Raw genomic sequence first — 17,460 nt, forward strand, 5'->3', positions numbered from 1 at the left:
ACAAGTGTAAGCTGTGTTTATAAACATTTGCAATGCAGTATAAAGGAGCGCTGAATGTTTGTAACCATGATCGGAAGGAGAATTGCAGATTGCAGTAAGTAAGGGAGGGGGGGGGGGGGTTCATAGTGTCATTGACCACCAATGGATGTGGGATTTTTTTTTTAAGTGGTAGTGCTGATGGGCAGATTTTAGACCCAGAGGTCTGTCGTACATGTACCCCCTGCCTGTCAGCGGATAGTGTGATCTGAGCTTAGAGCACCATTCCGCCCGCTCCCTGTGCCATGGGCAATATGACTTCCCTGCGCATGCGTGGGAGTGACATAACCTGCGGGCCCGGCCATTCAAGTGGCTGAAGATAGGGAACCCGGAAGGACCGGGCACAGATGGAAGCTGCTGGGGACCAGCGGGAGGTGTGGCAGCGCAGCACTCGAGGACTCTCCATGTCTTTTAATAATGTATGCAGTGCCTACATGAACATTATGACCTGAACCTGCACAGGGGAACGTTTTTTAATACAACAAGAATTTACTACCGCTTTAAAGATGTGATGGGGGTGCTTTTTGGCCACAAACCATTGTAGGATTATTTTTTGGGAGGTTAAAAATGCCATTGCCCACCAATGGTTGTGGGGTTGTTTTTTTTTTTGTTTTTTTATCTTTAGGTCTTTATTAGTTATAGGAATAAGTACAAGAGTAGAAATACTTCAGAGAAGGGAATCATGTAGTATTATAAACAAGATATCACATGACATAGACAGATTGGGCTTGAATAGCTACATCCTCAGCTAATGACGGCTGTGACCCCGGAAGTGACATAATACACGCGGCTTCCGGGTTCATAAGTCACAAGAGATATCGGCTGTTCCCTGAGTTTGTCTCTCACTGTATGAGCATTTTCCTGTGATCCCAGGCTGCCTGGAAGAACAGGAAGGACCTCTGGTGATATGGGGGGGGGGGGGGGGGTTGGCACTTTGAGAGCTTTTATCGGAAAAGCCCTTCACCGATGTCAAAGCCAGTACCGAGCCCACGGCTACAGCATCATCTGTGAGCTTGATTTAACCACCTGTCCATCATGCTGTTTATAAACGTACCTTTGTAATGGTTAAAGTTGTAGTTACACTCGATTCACACAGGGGCAACACGATTTCAGCGCGACTTTGCAAGGCGACTTCAACGCGACTTCAGCGCGACCTTAAGCAAATTACAATGCGACTTCAAGTCGCCTCCAGGATAGGCGACTTTGGCTGTGGCCAATCACAGGATAATCAGCTCTCTGGGAGGGAGGGGTTTGCCTGGGCAAACTAAATTTTTTCCCTGTAAAGTCGCTTCAATGTAGATGGAGATCCGACTTGGAGGCGACTTCCATATGGGTACAGGTCGCCTTTAAGTCGGATCGAAGTAGTACAGGGAGTAGGCTCTGAAGTCGGAGCGACTTCAGTAGTGTCAATTAAGACGATTCCCTGCAATGTAAATCTCTTCTTGGGGCGACTTGAGGGCTTACAAGTCGGATCCCAAGTCGTCCTAGTGTGACCGAGCCTAAAGGCTGCTTTGTTATTTATTCCTACAGCTATGCCAAATAATTTGGATTTCAAAATTCTGTACTTCACTATATATTGTATAATGTGAAAGATTTTACATCGCGAGAATCGTGATCTTTTTATTCTAAGCAAAAAAATGGTGATCCTCATTTTGGCCAGAATCGTGCAGCTCTACTAGCACATTACGCCATTGTCTTACAGGTGTTTTTTTTTTATTATTATTATTCTGCAGCGGTTTAGGGTTTACTATCGCTCACTTGCATGACAACCAGTGGGGGGGTGGGGGGGGATCAAATCCGAGTCGGCTTCCCACCCCTCCTCCGTCATATCGCTGTATTCATGGCAGACTTGTGTTTCCATTCGGTGACCGGATCGCTGAAACGGGTCAAAGGTGCTTCAAACTCCATTTTAGCAGCGAGTTATTTCTGCTGATACAAGGAAATCAGCTTTTCCTGCTGAAATATATAGTTGTGACGGGTCGCCTTCCACTCGGAATACATTGAAGTCGGCTGTAGATTGTAAATGGGGGAGGGGGGGGGGGGCATAAAATATATAGAAACAAGTCTTCTATTTCTCTTTGTGTCGTATTCCTTGTAACATGTGAGCTCTGCTGCTTCTAAATGTCAGAGCCGTGCGCTGGTCCGCTCCAGGCGGAGAGGAAGGAGAGAGGCGGGGGGGGGGGGGTCCGGCAGAGCTGAATTATTAGGAGGACCGACATCGGAGGGTAATAATCAGGTGAGGGCAGAGCAAACGTCTTCTCCTCAGCCATCTCTTAGATTGTAAGCTCCTCTGATCCCTCCTGTATTGAATTGTAATGTAACTGTACTGTCTGCCCTCATGTTGTAAAGCGCTGAGCAAACTGTTGGCGCTTTATAAATCCTGTATAATAATAATAATAATAATAATAATAATCTCGTATTAACATTACAAAAGCCGATTTCAATGTTTTTATTAAAATGGTACTTGGTGATCCTGCCATGAAAGCCACTTCCTGTTATAGGAGGACAACACTGCTGTCACCTATTTATGGGTCTGATGGGGACGACGTGGCCATTTCAATGTGCGTTACACAAGCATTGTCCGTTGTCGCCACCCGGGAGAAATGCCATGCCGCCATCGCAAGTAGACAGGAAATGTCTGCAGGAGATCAGCAGCGTTGAGACGTATCAATGAATGAAAGAAAAGGTGAACGGAAGACTGGTTAGGGTTTACATCTACTTTAAACACTTGCCCTCTGGAAGATTTACCCCCCTTCATGACCAGGCCATTTTTTTTTCTTTTGCGATACGGCACTGCGTTATTTTAACTGACAATTGCGTGGTCTTGCGACACAAAATTGATGCCCTTCTTTTCCCACAAATAGAGCTTTCTTTTGGTGGTATTTGATTACCTCTGCGGTTTAATTTTTTTGCGCTATAAACAAAAAAAGCCTGAGAATTCTGAAAAGAAAACTGTTTTTTATTTCAGCTATAACACATCCAATAAAAACTGAAAAAAAAAAATCTAATTTCTTCATCAATTTAGATCAGGGGTCTCAAACTGGCGGCCCTCCAGCTGTTGTGAAACTACAAGTCCCATGAGGCATTGCAAGGCTGACGGTTACAAGCATGACTCCCATAGGCAGAGGCATGATGGGACTTGTAGGGCCGCCAGCTTGAGACCCCCTGATTTAGACCAATATGTATTCTGCTATGTGTTTTTAGGGAGAAAAAAAAAATCGCAATAAGCATATATTGATTTGGTTTGCACAAAAGTTATCGCGTCTACAAACTATGGGATAGATTTGTGGATTTTTTTTTTAAATATACTAGTAATGGTTGCGATCAGCAACTTATAGCGGGACTGCGACGTTGCGGCGGACATTCTGACACTAATTGACACTTTTTGGGGACCGGTGACACTAATATAGTGATCAGTGCTAAAAAATATGCTCTGTCACTGTACTAATAACACTGGCTGGGAAAGGGTTAAACATCGGGGGGGGGGGGGATCAAAGGGTTAAATGTGTGCCTAGCCAGTGTTTTTTTAACCTGTGGGAGGTGCTTTTACTAGGGGGGAGACATGAATCCTTGTCTCTGCTTTGCAGGAACACAAGATCCATGCCTTCCCTCATGTCAGAATGGCGATCTGCCTTGTTTACATAGACATATTGCAGTTCTGTATCTGTGGCTGATGATCAGTGGATGCCAGCGGACCTTGAGTCCGCAGTACCCGCTGTGTGTGATCAGAGCGGGAGCGAGCCGCTGGCGGGGCGCATGCTCCCCCCGCTACCCAAGAGTGCAGGTCACTTGTATGTCTGCATATGTATGTATGTGTGTGTGTGTGTGTGTATATATATATACCGTATTTATCGGCGTATAACATGCACCCCAAGTTTAGGAGAGAATTTTAAGGAAAAAACTTTTAGGAGGGAAGTTTAAGGAAAAACAACTTACATTTAAATGCCCATCAATGCAGCTTTATCAGTGTTCATCTGCAGCCTTGTCAGTGTCAGTGCAGCCTTGACCCAGTGTCCATTGCAGCCTTGTCAGTGCAGCTTTGCCCCAGTGTCCATGCTTGATCGCCGTCGACATACACAGTACAGATCGCCTCCGACAGTAGTTTGTGTTTTAAATATGGCGCCGCGGAGTTCGGAGGGACTCGGCGCCGGCAGAACTGAATGAACGCCGCCGAGATACACATAGTCGAGTGTATTCGGCTCTTTCCGGCGCCGCTCACAGACCTGCCCAGTCCCACCCTATGATGGATATAACACAGGTCCAATGGCGGGACTGGACGTGACTGTGAGCGGCGCCGGAAAGAGCCGAATACACTCGACTATGTGTATCTCGGCTCTGTGATTTCGGCGGCGCTCGTTCAGCTCCGCCGAGTCCCTCCGAACTCCGCGGCGCCATATTTAAAACTACTCGCTATGTGAATGTCGGCGGTGATCGCCGCCGATAGCTCACAATTAGCGGGTTTCGGCGTATAACACGCACCCACGATTTTCCCCTGATTTTAAGGGGAAAAAAGTGCGTGTTATACGCCGATAAATACGGTGTGTATGTATGTATATATATATATATATATATATATATATATATAAATAAATATATATATATATATACACACACACACGTGTTTAACAAGACACGCGGCCACTCATTTAAATTAGACGAAAAGAGGTTTAACCACATACCGACCAGCACACGACGATGTACGTCAGCACAATGGCACGGCTGCGCAGATAGGCGTGCAGATACGTCCCCTTTAAATCATGGCATTGTGGGTGCGTGCTCGCCGCATCGCTCAGTTAAAGTGACGCAGTGCCGCATTGCAAAAAGTCTGGTCAGGAAGGGGCTGAAGTGGTTAAAGTGATTGTAAGGGTTAGTTTTTGTCATACTTACCTCTACGTTGCAGCTCGTTTTGCACAGAGTGGCCCCTGAACCTCGTCTTCTGGGGTCCCCCCGGCGGCTCTCGCGGCTCCTCCCCACATCAGATAACCCCCCTAGGAGAAGCGCTCTTCCGGGTGGTTACCTAGGGGGCACGCTCCCGATTCCATCGTTTGGCGTCCATAGCCGCCGAATGTATGACTCAGCCCCGGCGCCCGCGTCATTGGATTTTACCGACAGCAGCGGGATCCAATGGCTGCGCTGCTATCAATCTATCCAATCAGTACACGAGACAACAGCTGGAGCTGGTGTGCTTGTTCCCGTTGCGCAAGTTTTGGGGCTCGGGTAAGTATAAGGGGGGCTCGGGGGGCGCTGCTGCATTAAAAAAAAGTTTCACCTTAATGCGTAGAATGTATTAAGGTGAAAACGGCGAGGGTTTACAACCCCTTTAACCATAAACTACGTAGAGGGTTCTTTATTATAAGAGCGGCAAGGATGTGGAATTCCCTTCCACAGGCGGTGGTCTCAGCGGCGGGCATCGATCGTTTCAAGAAACTATTAGATAATCACCTGAATGATCGCAACATACAGGGATATATAATGCAATACTGACATATAATCACACACATAGGTTGGACTTGATGGCCTCACCTACTATGTAACTATGATCCTGCACACAGCGGCCGCCCTGTATTTAAAACTTCTATAGGGCGGTCAGCAAGTCATTAGGAAGGAAATATAAAGTATTCTGCTTAAAATGTTTCCTTTGGCAGTCCCATAGCACTCAGTGAAGGCGGAGCTGTGACTGGTAACCCATCTGTAGTGCTGAGACCTCACAGCTGGCAGAACTGATTTTCTCAGCAGCTGCGAGGAGGAGTCATGCTGATACCTTTAGTTCCACAAGTTGCTCCGTCTTTTTTTCTTTCTTTTTTTTTTTTGGGCACGCTGAGAAGTGCCGTTCCTTCTGCTGTGTTTTATGAATAATACAGATTGCCCCTCCCCCCCCCCGCCCGGTTTTCTCTAATTCAGTCGTTAAGTATAAAAAGCGTACATTCCAATGTGGGTGACCTGTGTATGTACACATTGTGCTTCGGGGAGGCGGGCGGGTGATAAATCTAGAGATCACCGCCCTGACACATCGCCCGGGAGCCCAGATGGACGGGGCACAATGGGAAAGTCATGGTGAATTTTGGTCAAAAAGCTTTTCCATCTGCTTTCAAGATGAGGCGGGCACAGAGCGAGGAGAGTCGTACAAGACCCTCAATGTGTCCTCTACACAGGGGGTGAGAGGCCCGGACCAGCCAGCATGCCACCACTAGGGGACCTGTAGCCTCACTAGAGCCTTGTGTGCAGCAAAGCTTTACCTGCACCTGAAAAGCTTCCTAACAAATTCAGGGAGGCTTTCTTAAAACTTTTAAAGGGCACTTTTACACTTGTGCCTGTCATGCCTGTTCCTCTGAAAAGCGATTGGCAGTGAATTGCTTTTCAGAGGGACTGCACCACCTGTTTTATCCCTTGAAGGGCCACTCTCTTTATATCACTGGAGGGGTCACCAGCAGGAGGAAGGAGGTCCGGATTTCTCTATATAGATCTTTTTTATCACTAGAGGGGTCACCAGCAGGAGGAAGGAGGTCCTGATTTCTCTATATAGATCTTTATATCACTAGAGGGGTCACCAGCAGGGTGAAGGAGGTCCTGATTTCTCTATATAGATCTTTATATCACTAGAGGGGTCACCAGCAGGGTGAAGGAGGTCCGGATTTCTCTATATAGATCTTTATATCACTAGAGGGGTCACCAGCAGGAGGAAGGAGGTCTTGATTTCTCTATATAGATCTTTATATCACTAGAGGGGTCACCAGCAGGGTGAAGGAGGTCCTGATTTCTCTATATAGATCTTTATATCACTAGAGGGGTCACCAGCAGGAGGAAGGAGGTCCTGATTTCTCTATATAGATCTTTTTTATCACTAGAGGGGTCACCAGCAGGAGGAAGGAGGTCCTGATTTCTCTATATAGATCTTTTTTATCACTAGAGGGGTCACCAGCAGGAGGAAGGAGGTCCTGATTTCTCTATATAGATCTTTTTTATCACTAGAGGGGTCACCAGCAGGAGGAAGGAGGTCCTGATTCCTCTATATAGGTCTTTATATCACTAGAGGGATCACCAGCAGGAGGAAGGAGGTCCTGATTCCTCTATATAGATCTTTATATCACTGGAGGGGTCACCAGGAGGAGGAAGGAGGTCCTGATTCCTCTATATAGATCTTTATATCACTGGAGGGGTCACCAGGAGGAGGAAGGAGGTCCTGATTCCTCTGTATAGATCTTTATATCACTAGAGGGGTCACCAGCTGGAGGAAGGAGGTCCTGATTCCTCTATATAGGTCTTTATATCACTAGAGGGATCACCAGCAGGAGGAAGGAGGTCCTGATTCCTCTATATAGGTCTTTATATCACTAGAGGGATCACCAGCAGGAGGAAGGAGGTCCTGATTCCTCTATATAGATCTTTATATCACTAGAGGGATCACCAGCAGAAGGAAGGAGGTCCTGATTCCTCTATGTAGATCTTTATATCACTGGAGGGGTCACCAGGAGGAGGAAGGAGGTCCCGATTCCTCTATATAGATCTTTATATCACTGGAGGGGTCACCAGGAGGAGGAAGGAGGTCCCGATTCCTCTATATAGATCTTTATATCACTGGAGGGGTCACCAGGAGGAGGAAGGAGGTCCTGATTCCTCTATATAGATCTTTATATATCACTAGAGGGGTCACAAAAAAATGGGGACATGACCACAAACTAGCAGGAAGAACGTTCAGGACTAACATTAGTATTATTTTACTGAAAGAGTAGTTGGTGCTTGGCACAGACTTCCAGCAGAGGTAGAGAGTCAGTCAACAGTAACATTAAACATGCTTTGGACAAACATAAATCTATACTTGGACAAAGGTTAAAAAACAAAGCAAATTTTGCCACAAAACAAAAAACAAATTCTGTTTTGCTGGGCAGGTGTGTGCTGGTCTTGTGGGGACGTGTCCAATCGGTTAGGGATGGAAGCGAGTGCAGAACGGTAGACACGGGTGGGATCCTGATGAAGGCGGACATAATTTTAGGATCCGGGGTCCTCCTGCAGAAGAGTAAGAAGGTTCCTGGTGCATGAAGATGATACTATCACACCTCTCCATGGGAAACACTTAATTCAGATACTTGCAGTAGCTGGTTGGCAGGAGATGTTGGGACTTGGAGCTTCTCCAATCTGCCTTGGATGGAGATAATGCAGTATAATATATAAAGAGATTCACACGTGTGAGGCATTGGAGGAATATATAGACTCAACATCTGTAAGGATTTGCACAGGATCCACTTTGTCACCAAGCTTAATACTCCTTCCTGATACCAGCAGAACATTGAGTGCCCCAGGCAGACATTTCATGCTTATCATTCATCTAAAATACACAGAGAGAGCCAACCTCATCCATCCCACTGGCTGTGTGACCCCCTGATGGAAAGCCGTGACCTCCAGCCTTCGCGACACACTGCAGCCCGGTGTGTAAACAGGGTGCCAGGGGCATCCATCAGATCACAGGGAGATATATGGCCATTCTGATGCCTGGATGAAAAGCAGAGCCAGAATCCTTCGTTACACATAAATAATGACCCCCCCCCCAAATAACTGACACACTGCACCTGGGACACGAGAGCCAAAATAAACTGCAACTGATTCCTCTTCATTCAGGCTAGAACGTTCTCCATTGTCAGAGCTATTCCTTTGAATGTGTTTGGTGGGCTAGGGCAAGCTTTTCAACTTCTCTTAGTTGTGATGTCTTAAAGCAGGAGCCCAGGGCATAGATGGATCAAAATTTGGCCAGGTCAGCAGAGACTGAATTTGGGTCCATCTGTGGACAAGCCGACTCTCAGTTGAAAATGTTTGCTTGATCAGTGCCAATGATGCCAATGAGTGTATTCTGACAGTGAGGAAACCTCCCTGCTGTCAGAATATAATGGCTCAGCGGGAGGGATTTCCCCATCCACCTCGAATGTGTGGATGGAGGAATCCATTAATTTTATCTCATTCAACCCAATAGAAAGAAAATGAATCCTGTATGGCCAGCAGTGGCAGCTGGTGGTATTCTTTTTGGGGTGGGGTGGGGCTGCAATGCGTCTGTTCGCCGACACCATCACCCCCCCACCCCTTCCCCGCGCGTGGTCGTTATGTCTATTATCCCTCACCACCAATTTTCACACCTTTGGCCAATGGCTCAGTTAGGCAGGAAATGTGTCGAAACGGGATCAAAAGTCCCTAAATTTGCTGGAAAAGGGTTTTAAAGGCCAAAATGTCAAGGAGAAATGTGTTTAAGGGCCACTTCCGGTTTTGAGGAGGTCACATCAGGTTTTAGGAAATTGCACCTAAACCTGCTCCCACCCCCCTTTCAAATTGTATTCTAACTACCCCCCTGGTAAAGGAAGGTGCTTACTTATAGTTAGTACTCACAGGGCGCTCCAGTCCGATCACAGGATCTCCTCAGCGGCCAACTTCAGAGAAGAGGCAGCCAGAACGGCTGCAATGCCTGTGCGGCGACATCACCCATAGGCTTACTATGGCGCATCTGTTCTCGGCTGTCCTTCCTCTCCCCTGAAGTGGCTGCTGGGAAGCCAACTACAAGACCATACCAGAGCGCCCTCAGAATAGGTAAGTATAAGCATCTTTCTTCTACAGGGTAGTTAGAATAGAGTTTGGAAGGGGATGGTAGCAGGTTTAACCTTAGTTGGTAATAGCTTGGACTTCTACTTTAACCAACCTATCCATTTACTAAACCACAGTGACATTGCCTAGGACCTAGGCACTTCATATTCATACGAAACTCAGTCTAGCCATTCACTAGAGACCAGTGACATCACCGAGACCCTTCATATTCATGAGAACACAGCCTATCCAATCACTAGAGACCAGTGACATCACTGAGACCCTTCATATTCATGAGAACACAGCCTATCCATTCACTAGAGACCAGTGACATCACCGAGACCCTTCATATTCATGAGAACACAGCCTATCCAATCACTAGAGACCAGTGACATCACTGAGACCCTTCATATTCATGAGAACACAGCCTATCCATTCACTAGAGACCAGTGACATCACCGAGACCCTTCATATTCATGAGAACACAGCCTATCCAATCACTAGAGACCAGTGACATCACTGAGACCCTTCATATTCATGAGAACACAGCCTATCCATTCACTAGAGACCAGTGACATCACCGAGACCCTTCATATTCATGATACACAGCCTATCCATTCACTAGAGACCAGTGACACCACCGAGACCCTTCATATTCATGAGAACACAGCCTATCCAATCACTAGAGACCAGTGATATCACCAAGACCCTTCATATTCATGAGAACACAGCTTATCCAATCACTAGAGACCAGTGACACCACCGAGACCCTTCATATTCATGAGAACACAGCCTATCCAATCACTAGAGACCAGTGATATCACCAAGACCCTTCATATTCATGAGAACACAGCCTATCCAATCACTAGAGACCAGTGATATCACCGAGACTCTTCATATTCATGAGAACACAGCCTATCCATCACTAGAGACCAGTGACATCACAGAGACTCTTCATATTCATGATAACACAGCCTATCCAATCACTAGAGACCAGTGACATCATCGAGACCCTTCAGCCTATGACAGACATTTCTGAATTTTGCTTTCTTTGAAAAACAAAAACAAAAAACAACAACCCAATACTCCTTCCTGTGGAATTGTACGGATGATATTCTGGAGTACTCTGTGTATATAGCGGGGACAGATATCTGGAATGTCTCGGTTTTCTTCTCCATTGTGTGTCATTAATACATTCATTTTATTAATAAATACCATTTTCTGGTTTCCCGGTCGCCTCGCCTTGTAGCTGGATGTTATGAGGGAATTATGAATGCCCCCAGCTATGGAGATTACAGACTTGTGAACGAATGAGCGGTCTGGGTGAATGGAGGATAATTTCTCAATTAAGCGTCCCGTCTGATAGCGGTATAAATGTTTAACTAATCACCCCTGTCCGCCATAGAAGCCATACTAAACACAGCTTTGTTTTCCTGATCATAAATAATTGAGAAGTTCATAAATGTCCTTGGGACTATGTAAATTTTATGGCTGTTTAAATGAATTGTGGAGGATTACTGAAGTGATACAAGGCCCCCCTCCCCCCCTGCTGAAAACTAAAATGATATCCGTGGCCTCTGCAGTCCACCTTGTGAGACAAAATCAATGCTTTGCCGAGAGCTTGTGTGTACTGAGATGGAAACGCATGTTTTGTACTGTGGTTGGCATTGCTTAAAGGGGTTGTAAACCCTCGAGGTTTGCATTCTATGCATTGAGGTGAAAAACCTCCTGTGATGCAGCACCCCCCCCCCCCCCCCAGAGCCCCCCTTTTACTTACCTGAACCCAGTCTTTCCAGCGACGGGGACGAGCACAGCAGCTCCAGCCAGTTGTCTCAGGTCCTGATTGGATAGATTGATAGCAGAGCAGCCATTGGCTCCCACTGCTGTCAATCAAATCCAATGATGCAGGAGCCGGGGGCGAGTCCTGTTGTCTATGTCAATGGACACAGCAGCAGGACACGGGAGCGCGCCCGCACGATTCCCCCTGAGGGAGCGCGGCTCTCCAACAGGGCACTCGAGAAGAGGAGGAGCCAGGAGCGCCGCTCGGGGGACCCCAGAAGAGGAGGACCGGGGCCACTCTGTGCAAAACCAACTGCACAGTGGAGGTAAGTATGACATGTTTGTTTTTTAAATTAATATTTACATATCCTTTAACCACTTCCCGACCGCCGCACGACTATATACGTCCTAAGTTTGAACGGGGATATCGTTGTTATGGCAGCACCTAGCTGCCATAACCCCGGTATCCCCATTTTGGGGGATGGCCGGCTTTCAGATAAAAGTGGTCCCTGCGGCGGATTCGCCGCGAGATCACTTTTATCGGTGGCGGGAGAGGGGCCCCCCCCCTCCCGCCGCGATCCGGTGCCCTCCGCCGCTTACCGGAGCCGTCGGTAGCGGCGGAGGCGATCGTGTCCTCTGCCGTTGTGTGTCAGGAGATGAGTGAGGCCAAGATGGCGCTCACTCGTCTCCAAGATACTGCTGGGCGGAAGCGACGTCAAAACGTCACTTCCGTCCACGCCTCTTAAAGGCATATTTTTTCAAATGTCATTTTTCTAAATGACTTTTTTTTTTTTTTTTTTTTTTTTTTTTTTTATTGCATTTTAGTGTAAATATGAGATCTGAGGTCTTTTTGACCCCAGATCTCATATTTAAGAGGACCTGTCATGCTTTTTTCTATTACAAGGGATGTTTACATTCCTTGTAATAGGAATAAAAGTGACACAATTTTTTTTTTTTTTTTAAACAGTGTAAAAATAAATAAAATATTTTAAAATAAATAATAAAAATAAAAAAAAAAATTTTTAAAACCCCCCTGTCCCGACGAGCTCGCGCGCAGAAGCGAACGCATACGCGAGTAGCGCCCGCATATGAAAACGGTGGTCAAACCACACATGTGAGGTATCACAGCGACCGGTAGAGCGAGAGCAATAATTCTAGCCCTAGACCTCCTCTGTAGTGCAAAATATGCAACCTGTAGAATTTTTTAAACGTCGCCTATGGAGATTTTTGAGGGTAAAAGTTTGACGCCATTCCACGAGCGGGCGCAATTTTCAAGCATGACATGTTGGGTATCAATTTACTTGGCGTAACATTATATTTCACAATATTAAAAAAAATTGGGATAACTTTACTGTTGTTTTATTTTTTTATTCAAAAAAGTGAATTTTTTCCAAAAAAAGTGCGCTTATAAGACCGCTGCGCAAATACGGTGCAAAAAAACGTATTGCAATGACCGCCATTGTATTCTCTAGGGTGTTAGAAGAAAAACCATATATAATGTTTGGGGGTTCTAAGTAATTTTCTAGCAGAAAAACCTGTTTTAAACATGTAAACACCTAAAATCCAAAACGAGGCTGGTCCTTAAGTGGTTAAAAGAGAAATATGGGTTTACTTTTTATTTCAGAATCATACTCACCTAGGTGGATGCAGCATTGGTCCCCCGTCGTCTCTAAGACTGGGAGCCGAGCAATCAAACACCAGTGATCACTCGGTTCCGGGAGCTCCATGTGCAGAGAGCTGCTGACTGCCAGTCACAGCTCTCTGCTCTGCGCTCACTGGGGCGCTGGGCTGTGGAGGGGGGTGGGAGCGGCCGGCTCAGTCCCCCTAGTGGCTCGCTGAGGGACTGAGCCGGGTGAAGGTCCAGGCATGTGGACGGATCCCGACCATGTGGTGGCAATCCTTCCTGAGCATGGACCGCCTCTGTGATGTCGGCAGACAGTGGACTTCAGCCCGCTGTCTGCTGAAACCAGGTCACAGGAGTGCAGAACGGACTGTGATCCATAGGGGAAGTACAGACAAACGAGCTTTAGCTGTACTTCCCCTTTAAATACCTACTATGATGGATCCTGTCTGTATAGGGGGTCTGGGTCACCTAAGGAGGATTGTAGAATGGAATTACTGGACAGGAAGTCATTTTTCCTCTCAAAAGGCTTCCGCTCTGAACGTTGAAGAATGATCTGCAGGCCTTAGAAGGTGACGCTTCAGTTCCTTTGTGTAGAAGGCTTTGTATTTGTTATCTGTCAGATCTACAGTAGGACCACTAAGTATCTTCAGGACAGTGTCCGCCTCTAAGGTTAGTTCATTTCCATTACATCGATTGATCTTGGTACATGCTTCCTAAAAATAAAAAAAATACAAAGGAAAAAAAAAGGGACTATAAATGTAACAATGGGGAAATGCCAACTTTCTGTCCTTTTATTACATGAAATAAATAAAGTCCAAATTAGCTTTTTCACATAAAAACACAATTATATACAAAGTATATAAAGTACTGTGCCAAAGTTTTAGGCAGGTGTGATGCTAATGCTGTAAATGAAGTATGAGAAATAGAAGTAAATGAAGAGAAATCCAATCAATAATTGGTGGGACCCCCTTTGCACACAGTTTTTTAAGGAACTTCACAGGTAGGTTGTTCCAGACATGTAAGCACAGATCTTCTGTGGATGTCGGCCGCCTCCAATCCTTCTGTCTCTTCATGTCATCCTAGACAGACCCCATGATGGTGAGATCAGGGCTCTGCGGGGGGCCAAACCATCACTTCCAGAACTCCTTGTTGTTCTTTACACTGAAGATTGTTCTTAATGGCATTGGCTGGATGTTTGGGGTGGTTGTCCTGCTGCAGAATAAATTTGGGGCTAATGACACACCTCCTTGATGGTACGGCATGATGGAGAAGTATCTGCCTGGATTTCTAAGCCTTGAGGACACCATTCATCCTAATCAAATCCCCAACTCCATTTGCAGAAATGGAGCCCCAAACTTGCAAAAAACCTCCACCATGCTTCACAGTTGCCTGCAGACAGTCCATTAATGTACCGCTCTCCAGCCCTTTGCTGAAAAAAATGCTTCCTGCTGCAGCCAAATATTTCAACTCATCAGTTCAGAGCACCTGCTGGCATTTTGACACAATCTAAATACCGGTCATTTTGCTGGAAGACATGATTTAAATACAGTAAAACCTTGGATTGCGAGGCATAATTCGTTCCAGAAACATGCTTGTGATCCAAAGCACTTGTATATTAAAGCGAATTTCCCCATAAGAAATAATGGAAACTCAAATGATTTGTTCCACAACCATTTATTCATAAATCCTTCAGTTTATAGTCCATATAAAAAGATTATAGGGATGTGATCGGTTGTAAAATGTCCATCTACAAATGGAAGCCTCCACAAGGGGATTAGAAGCAAAATCCAGCAGGAGCTCCAGAGTATAAAAGAGAAGAGAGGCGCCTCTAAGTGTAGCAATATGTTGCCTTCATTACATGTAACCATATTGCTACACTTAGAGGCGCCTCTCTTCTCTTTTATACTCAGTTCTGACGTCATGCTACTCTTATATCAAGACATCGCTTGTATATCAAGTCAAAATTTATTTAAAAATTTAGCTTGTCTTGCAAAACGCTTTCAAACCAAGTTACTCTTAAACCAAAGTTTTATTGTATCTATAATAATAGTAATATTACAGAAAGATGTTTGTCTTTGTGGTAGAGATAATCTTGATGTTTCTACAATATCCTCCCCGTTCACTCCAGAACGCGGTGCGGGGAATTCGGGTTCTACGTTTCCTGCACTGCATTCAAAGCGCACCGGAGTTGCAATCTGCAGTTGGTGTCGATGTTAACTACACCCCAAATACAGGTCGGAAAACGCAGTGTGTTTACCTAAACCAAATCCGGTTGCAGTGCGATTTTTTTTTTTTTTAAAGTAGTGCATGGGCGACTTTTGTTGCGGTTCAACACATTCAAAATGAATGTGCTCCAATCACACCGCACTGAGCCGCTTATGTGAATTCATCACATCACATTCCTGTGCGATTCATCTCTCATAACAGGAAGAATGACTTTGTCTCCATTTTACTTTCTGCGATATACCGCTCTCTCCAATACCACAGATGATTTTTACTGCAGAACTTCCATTTACAAAAAAAATAAGAGATAATGGGCCAAGCATGTTGGCAAATACTTTGCTTTTGCTGCAATGCTCACCTTTTCTCCTGTGCTGTCCCCCCACTGATGGTCCTCGGCCAACTTCATTGAATCCACTTCCTGTGAGCCCAGGCTGAGATGTTTTCTGTCACTCTCCATGTGGCCTCCAGGAGACGAAACTTCGGGAAGATTATGTTCAGCGCCATGACATCACTGTGACCTCATCATCCTGGAAGGCTGCATGCCCCCCTCTCTCTCTCTTCCTCTCTCTCTCTTCCTCTCTCTCTCTTCCTCTCTCTCTCTCTTCCTCTCTCTCTCTCTTTCTCTCTCTCTCTTCCTCTCTTTCTTTCTCTCTCTCTCTCCTCCTCTCTCTCTCCTCCTCTCTCTCTCTCTTTCTTTCTCTCTCTCCTCCTCTCTCTCTCCTCCTCTCTTCCTCCCTCTCTCTCTCTCTCTCTTTCTTCCTCCCTCTCTCTCTCTTTTCCTCTCTCTCTCTCCCCCCCTCTCTCTCTCCCCCCCTCTCTCTCTCTCTCTCTCTTCCTCTCTCTCGCTCCCTCTCTCTCTCCCTCCCTCTCTCTTCCTCTCTCTCTCTCTTCCTCTCTCTCTCCCCCCCCTCTCTCTTCCTCTTCCTCTCTCTCCCTCCCTCTCTCTCCCTCCCTCTCTCTCCCTCCCTCTCTCTCCCTCCCTCTCTCTCCCTCCCTCTCTCTCTTCCTCTCTCTCTCTCTCTTCCTCTCTCTCTCTCTTTCTCTTCCTGTCTCTCTCTCTCCCCCCTCTCTCTTTCTTCCTCTCTCTTTCTCTTCCTGTCTCTCTCTCTCTCTCTCTCTCTCTCTCTCTTCCTCTCTCTCCCCCCTCTCTCTCTTCCTCTCTCTCTCCCCCCCTCTCTCTCTCCCTCTCTCTTTCTCTTCCTGTCTCTCTCTCTCTCTCTTCCTCTCTCTCTCTTCCTCTCTCTTTCTCTTCCTGTCTCTCTCTCTCTTCTCTCTCTCTCTTCCTCTCTCTTTCTCTTCCTGTCTCTCTCCCTCTCCCCCCCCCTCTCTCTCTCTCTTCCTCTCTCTTTCTCTTCCTGTCTCTCTCTCTCTCTTTCTCTCTCTCTCTTCCTCTCTCTCTCCCTCGCTTTCTCTTCCTGTCTCTCTCTCTTCCTTTCTCCCTCTCTCTCTCCCTCTCTCTTCCTCTCTCTCTCCCTCTCTCTTCCTCTCTCTCTCTTCCTCTCTCCCCCTCTCTCTCTCTCTCCCTCTCTCTCTCCCCCTCTCTCTCTCCCCCCCTCTCTCCCCCCCCTCTCTCTCTTCCTCTCTCCCCCCCTCTCTCTCTCTTCCTCTCTCCCTCTCTCTCTCCCTCTCTCTCTCCCTCTCTCTCTCTCTCCCTCTCTCTTCCTCTCTCTCTCCCTCTCTCTCTCTCTTCCTCTCTCTCCCTCTCTCTCGCTCTCTCTCTCTCTCTCTCTCTCTCTCCAGTGTCGCTTTCAATAGAAAAATAAAAGGTGGCAGACAGCTGAGCCGCCATAAATCAGGATTCCTTCTTTTCATCTACAAAGACGGGATCACTTTTAAAGCTTCAGATCAACCATTCTCTCCTCTTGTTTCGGGGAGAGTTTGGAGCTGAATCCACAGCTGTCTCTTCCTCTCTTCCAATAATTAATAACTTTATCATTTTATCTCCTTCCTATAAGACGAAATACGGCATACAAGTCCATGCGAATTGCCAGATATTCTTATAAAATGGGTTCTCCGGATTTCTGTGAAGTTTCAGCAAACATATCAGATTGTAGAAGGGAAAGTCCCGTTCATCTGATAGGCTTGCTGTGTGAAGGGACAATGTGTGCTACAATGTGTGCTACTTACAGCTTAATACAGAGTGGAGTTTCCCAATAGTATTTCAGTCTTGGCCCCCTTTAGAAGTATGCAAAATCTTGAGACCCACCCCCGCCCCCCACATCTAAATTGTAAATGTT

The 17,460-nt window shown here is 46.2% G+C and overlaps 1 protein-coding gene across 1 annotated transcript in view; it reads left to right on the forward strand.

The window, feature by feature from the left end:
- The window catches only part of COX10 (cytochrome c oxidase assembly factor heme A:farnesyltransferase COX10), a 161,115-nt gene that overhangs the window by 112,410 nt on the left and 31,245 nt on the right, over positions 1 to 17,460 (forward strand). Inside the window, 1 exon segment of the mRNA XM_073606964.1 lies at positions 9,294 to 9,303. Coding sequence (XP_073463065.1) covers positions 9,294 to 9,303 — 10 coding nt within the window.

Source organism: Aquarana catesbeiana, linkage group LG12 (assembly GCF_042186555.1).
Source record: "Aquarana catesbeiana isolate 2022-GZ linkage group LG12, ASM4218655v1, whole genome shotgun sequence".
Lineage (NCBI taxonomy): Eukaryota > Metazoa > Chordata > Amphibia > Anura > Ranidae > Aquarana > Aquarana catesbeiana.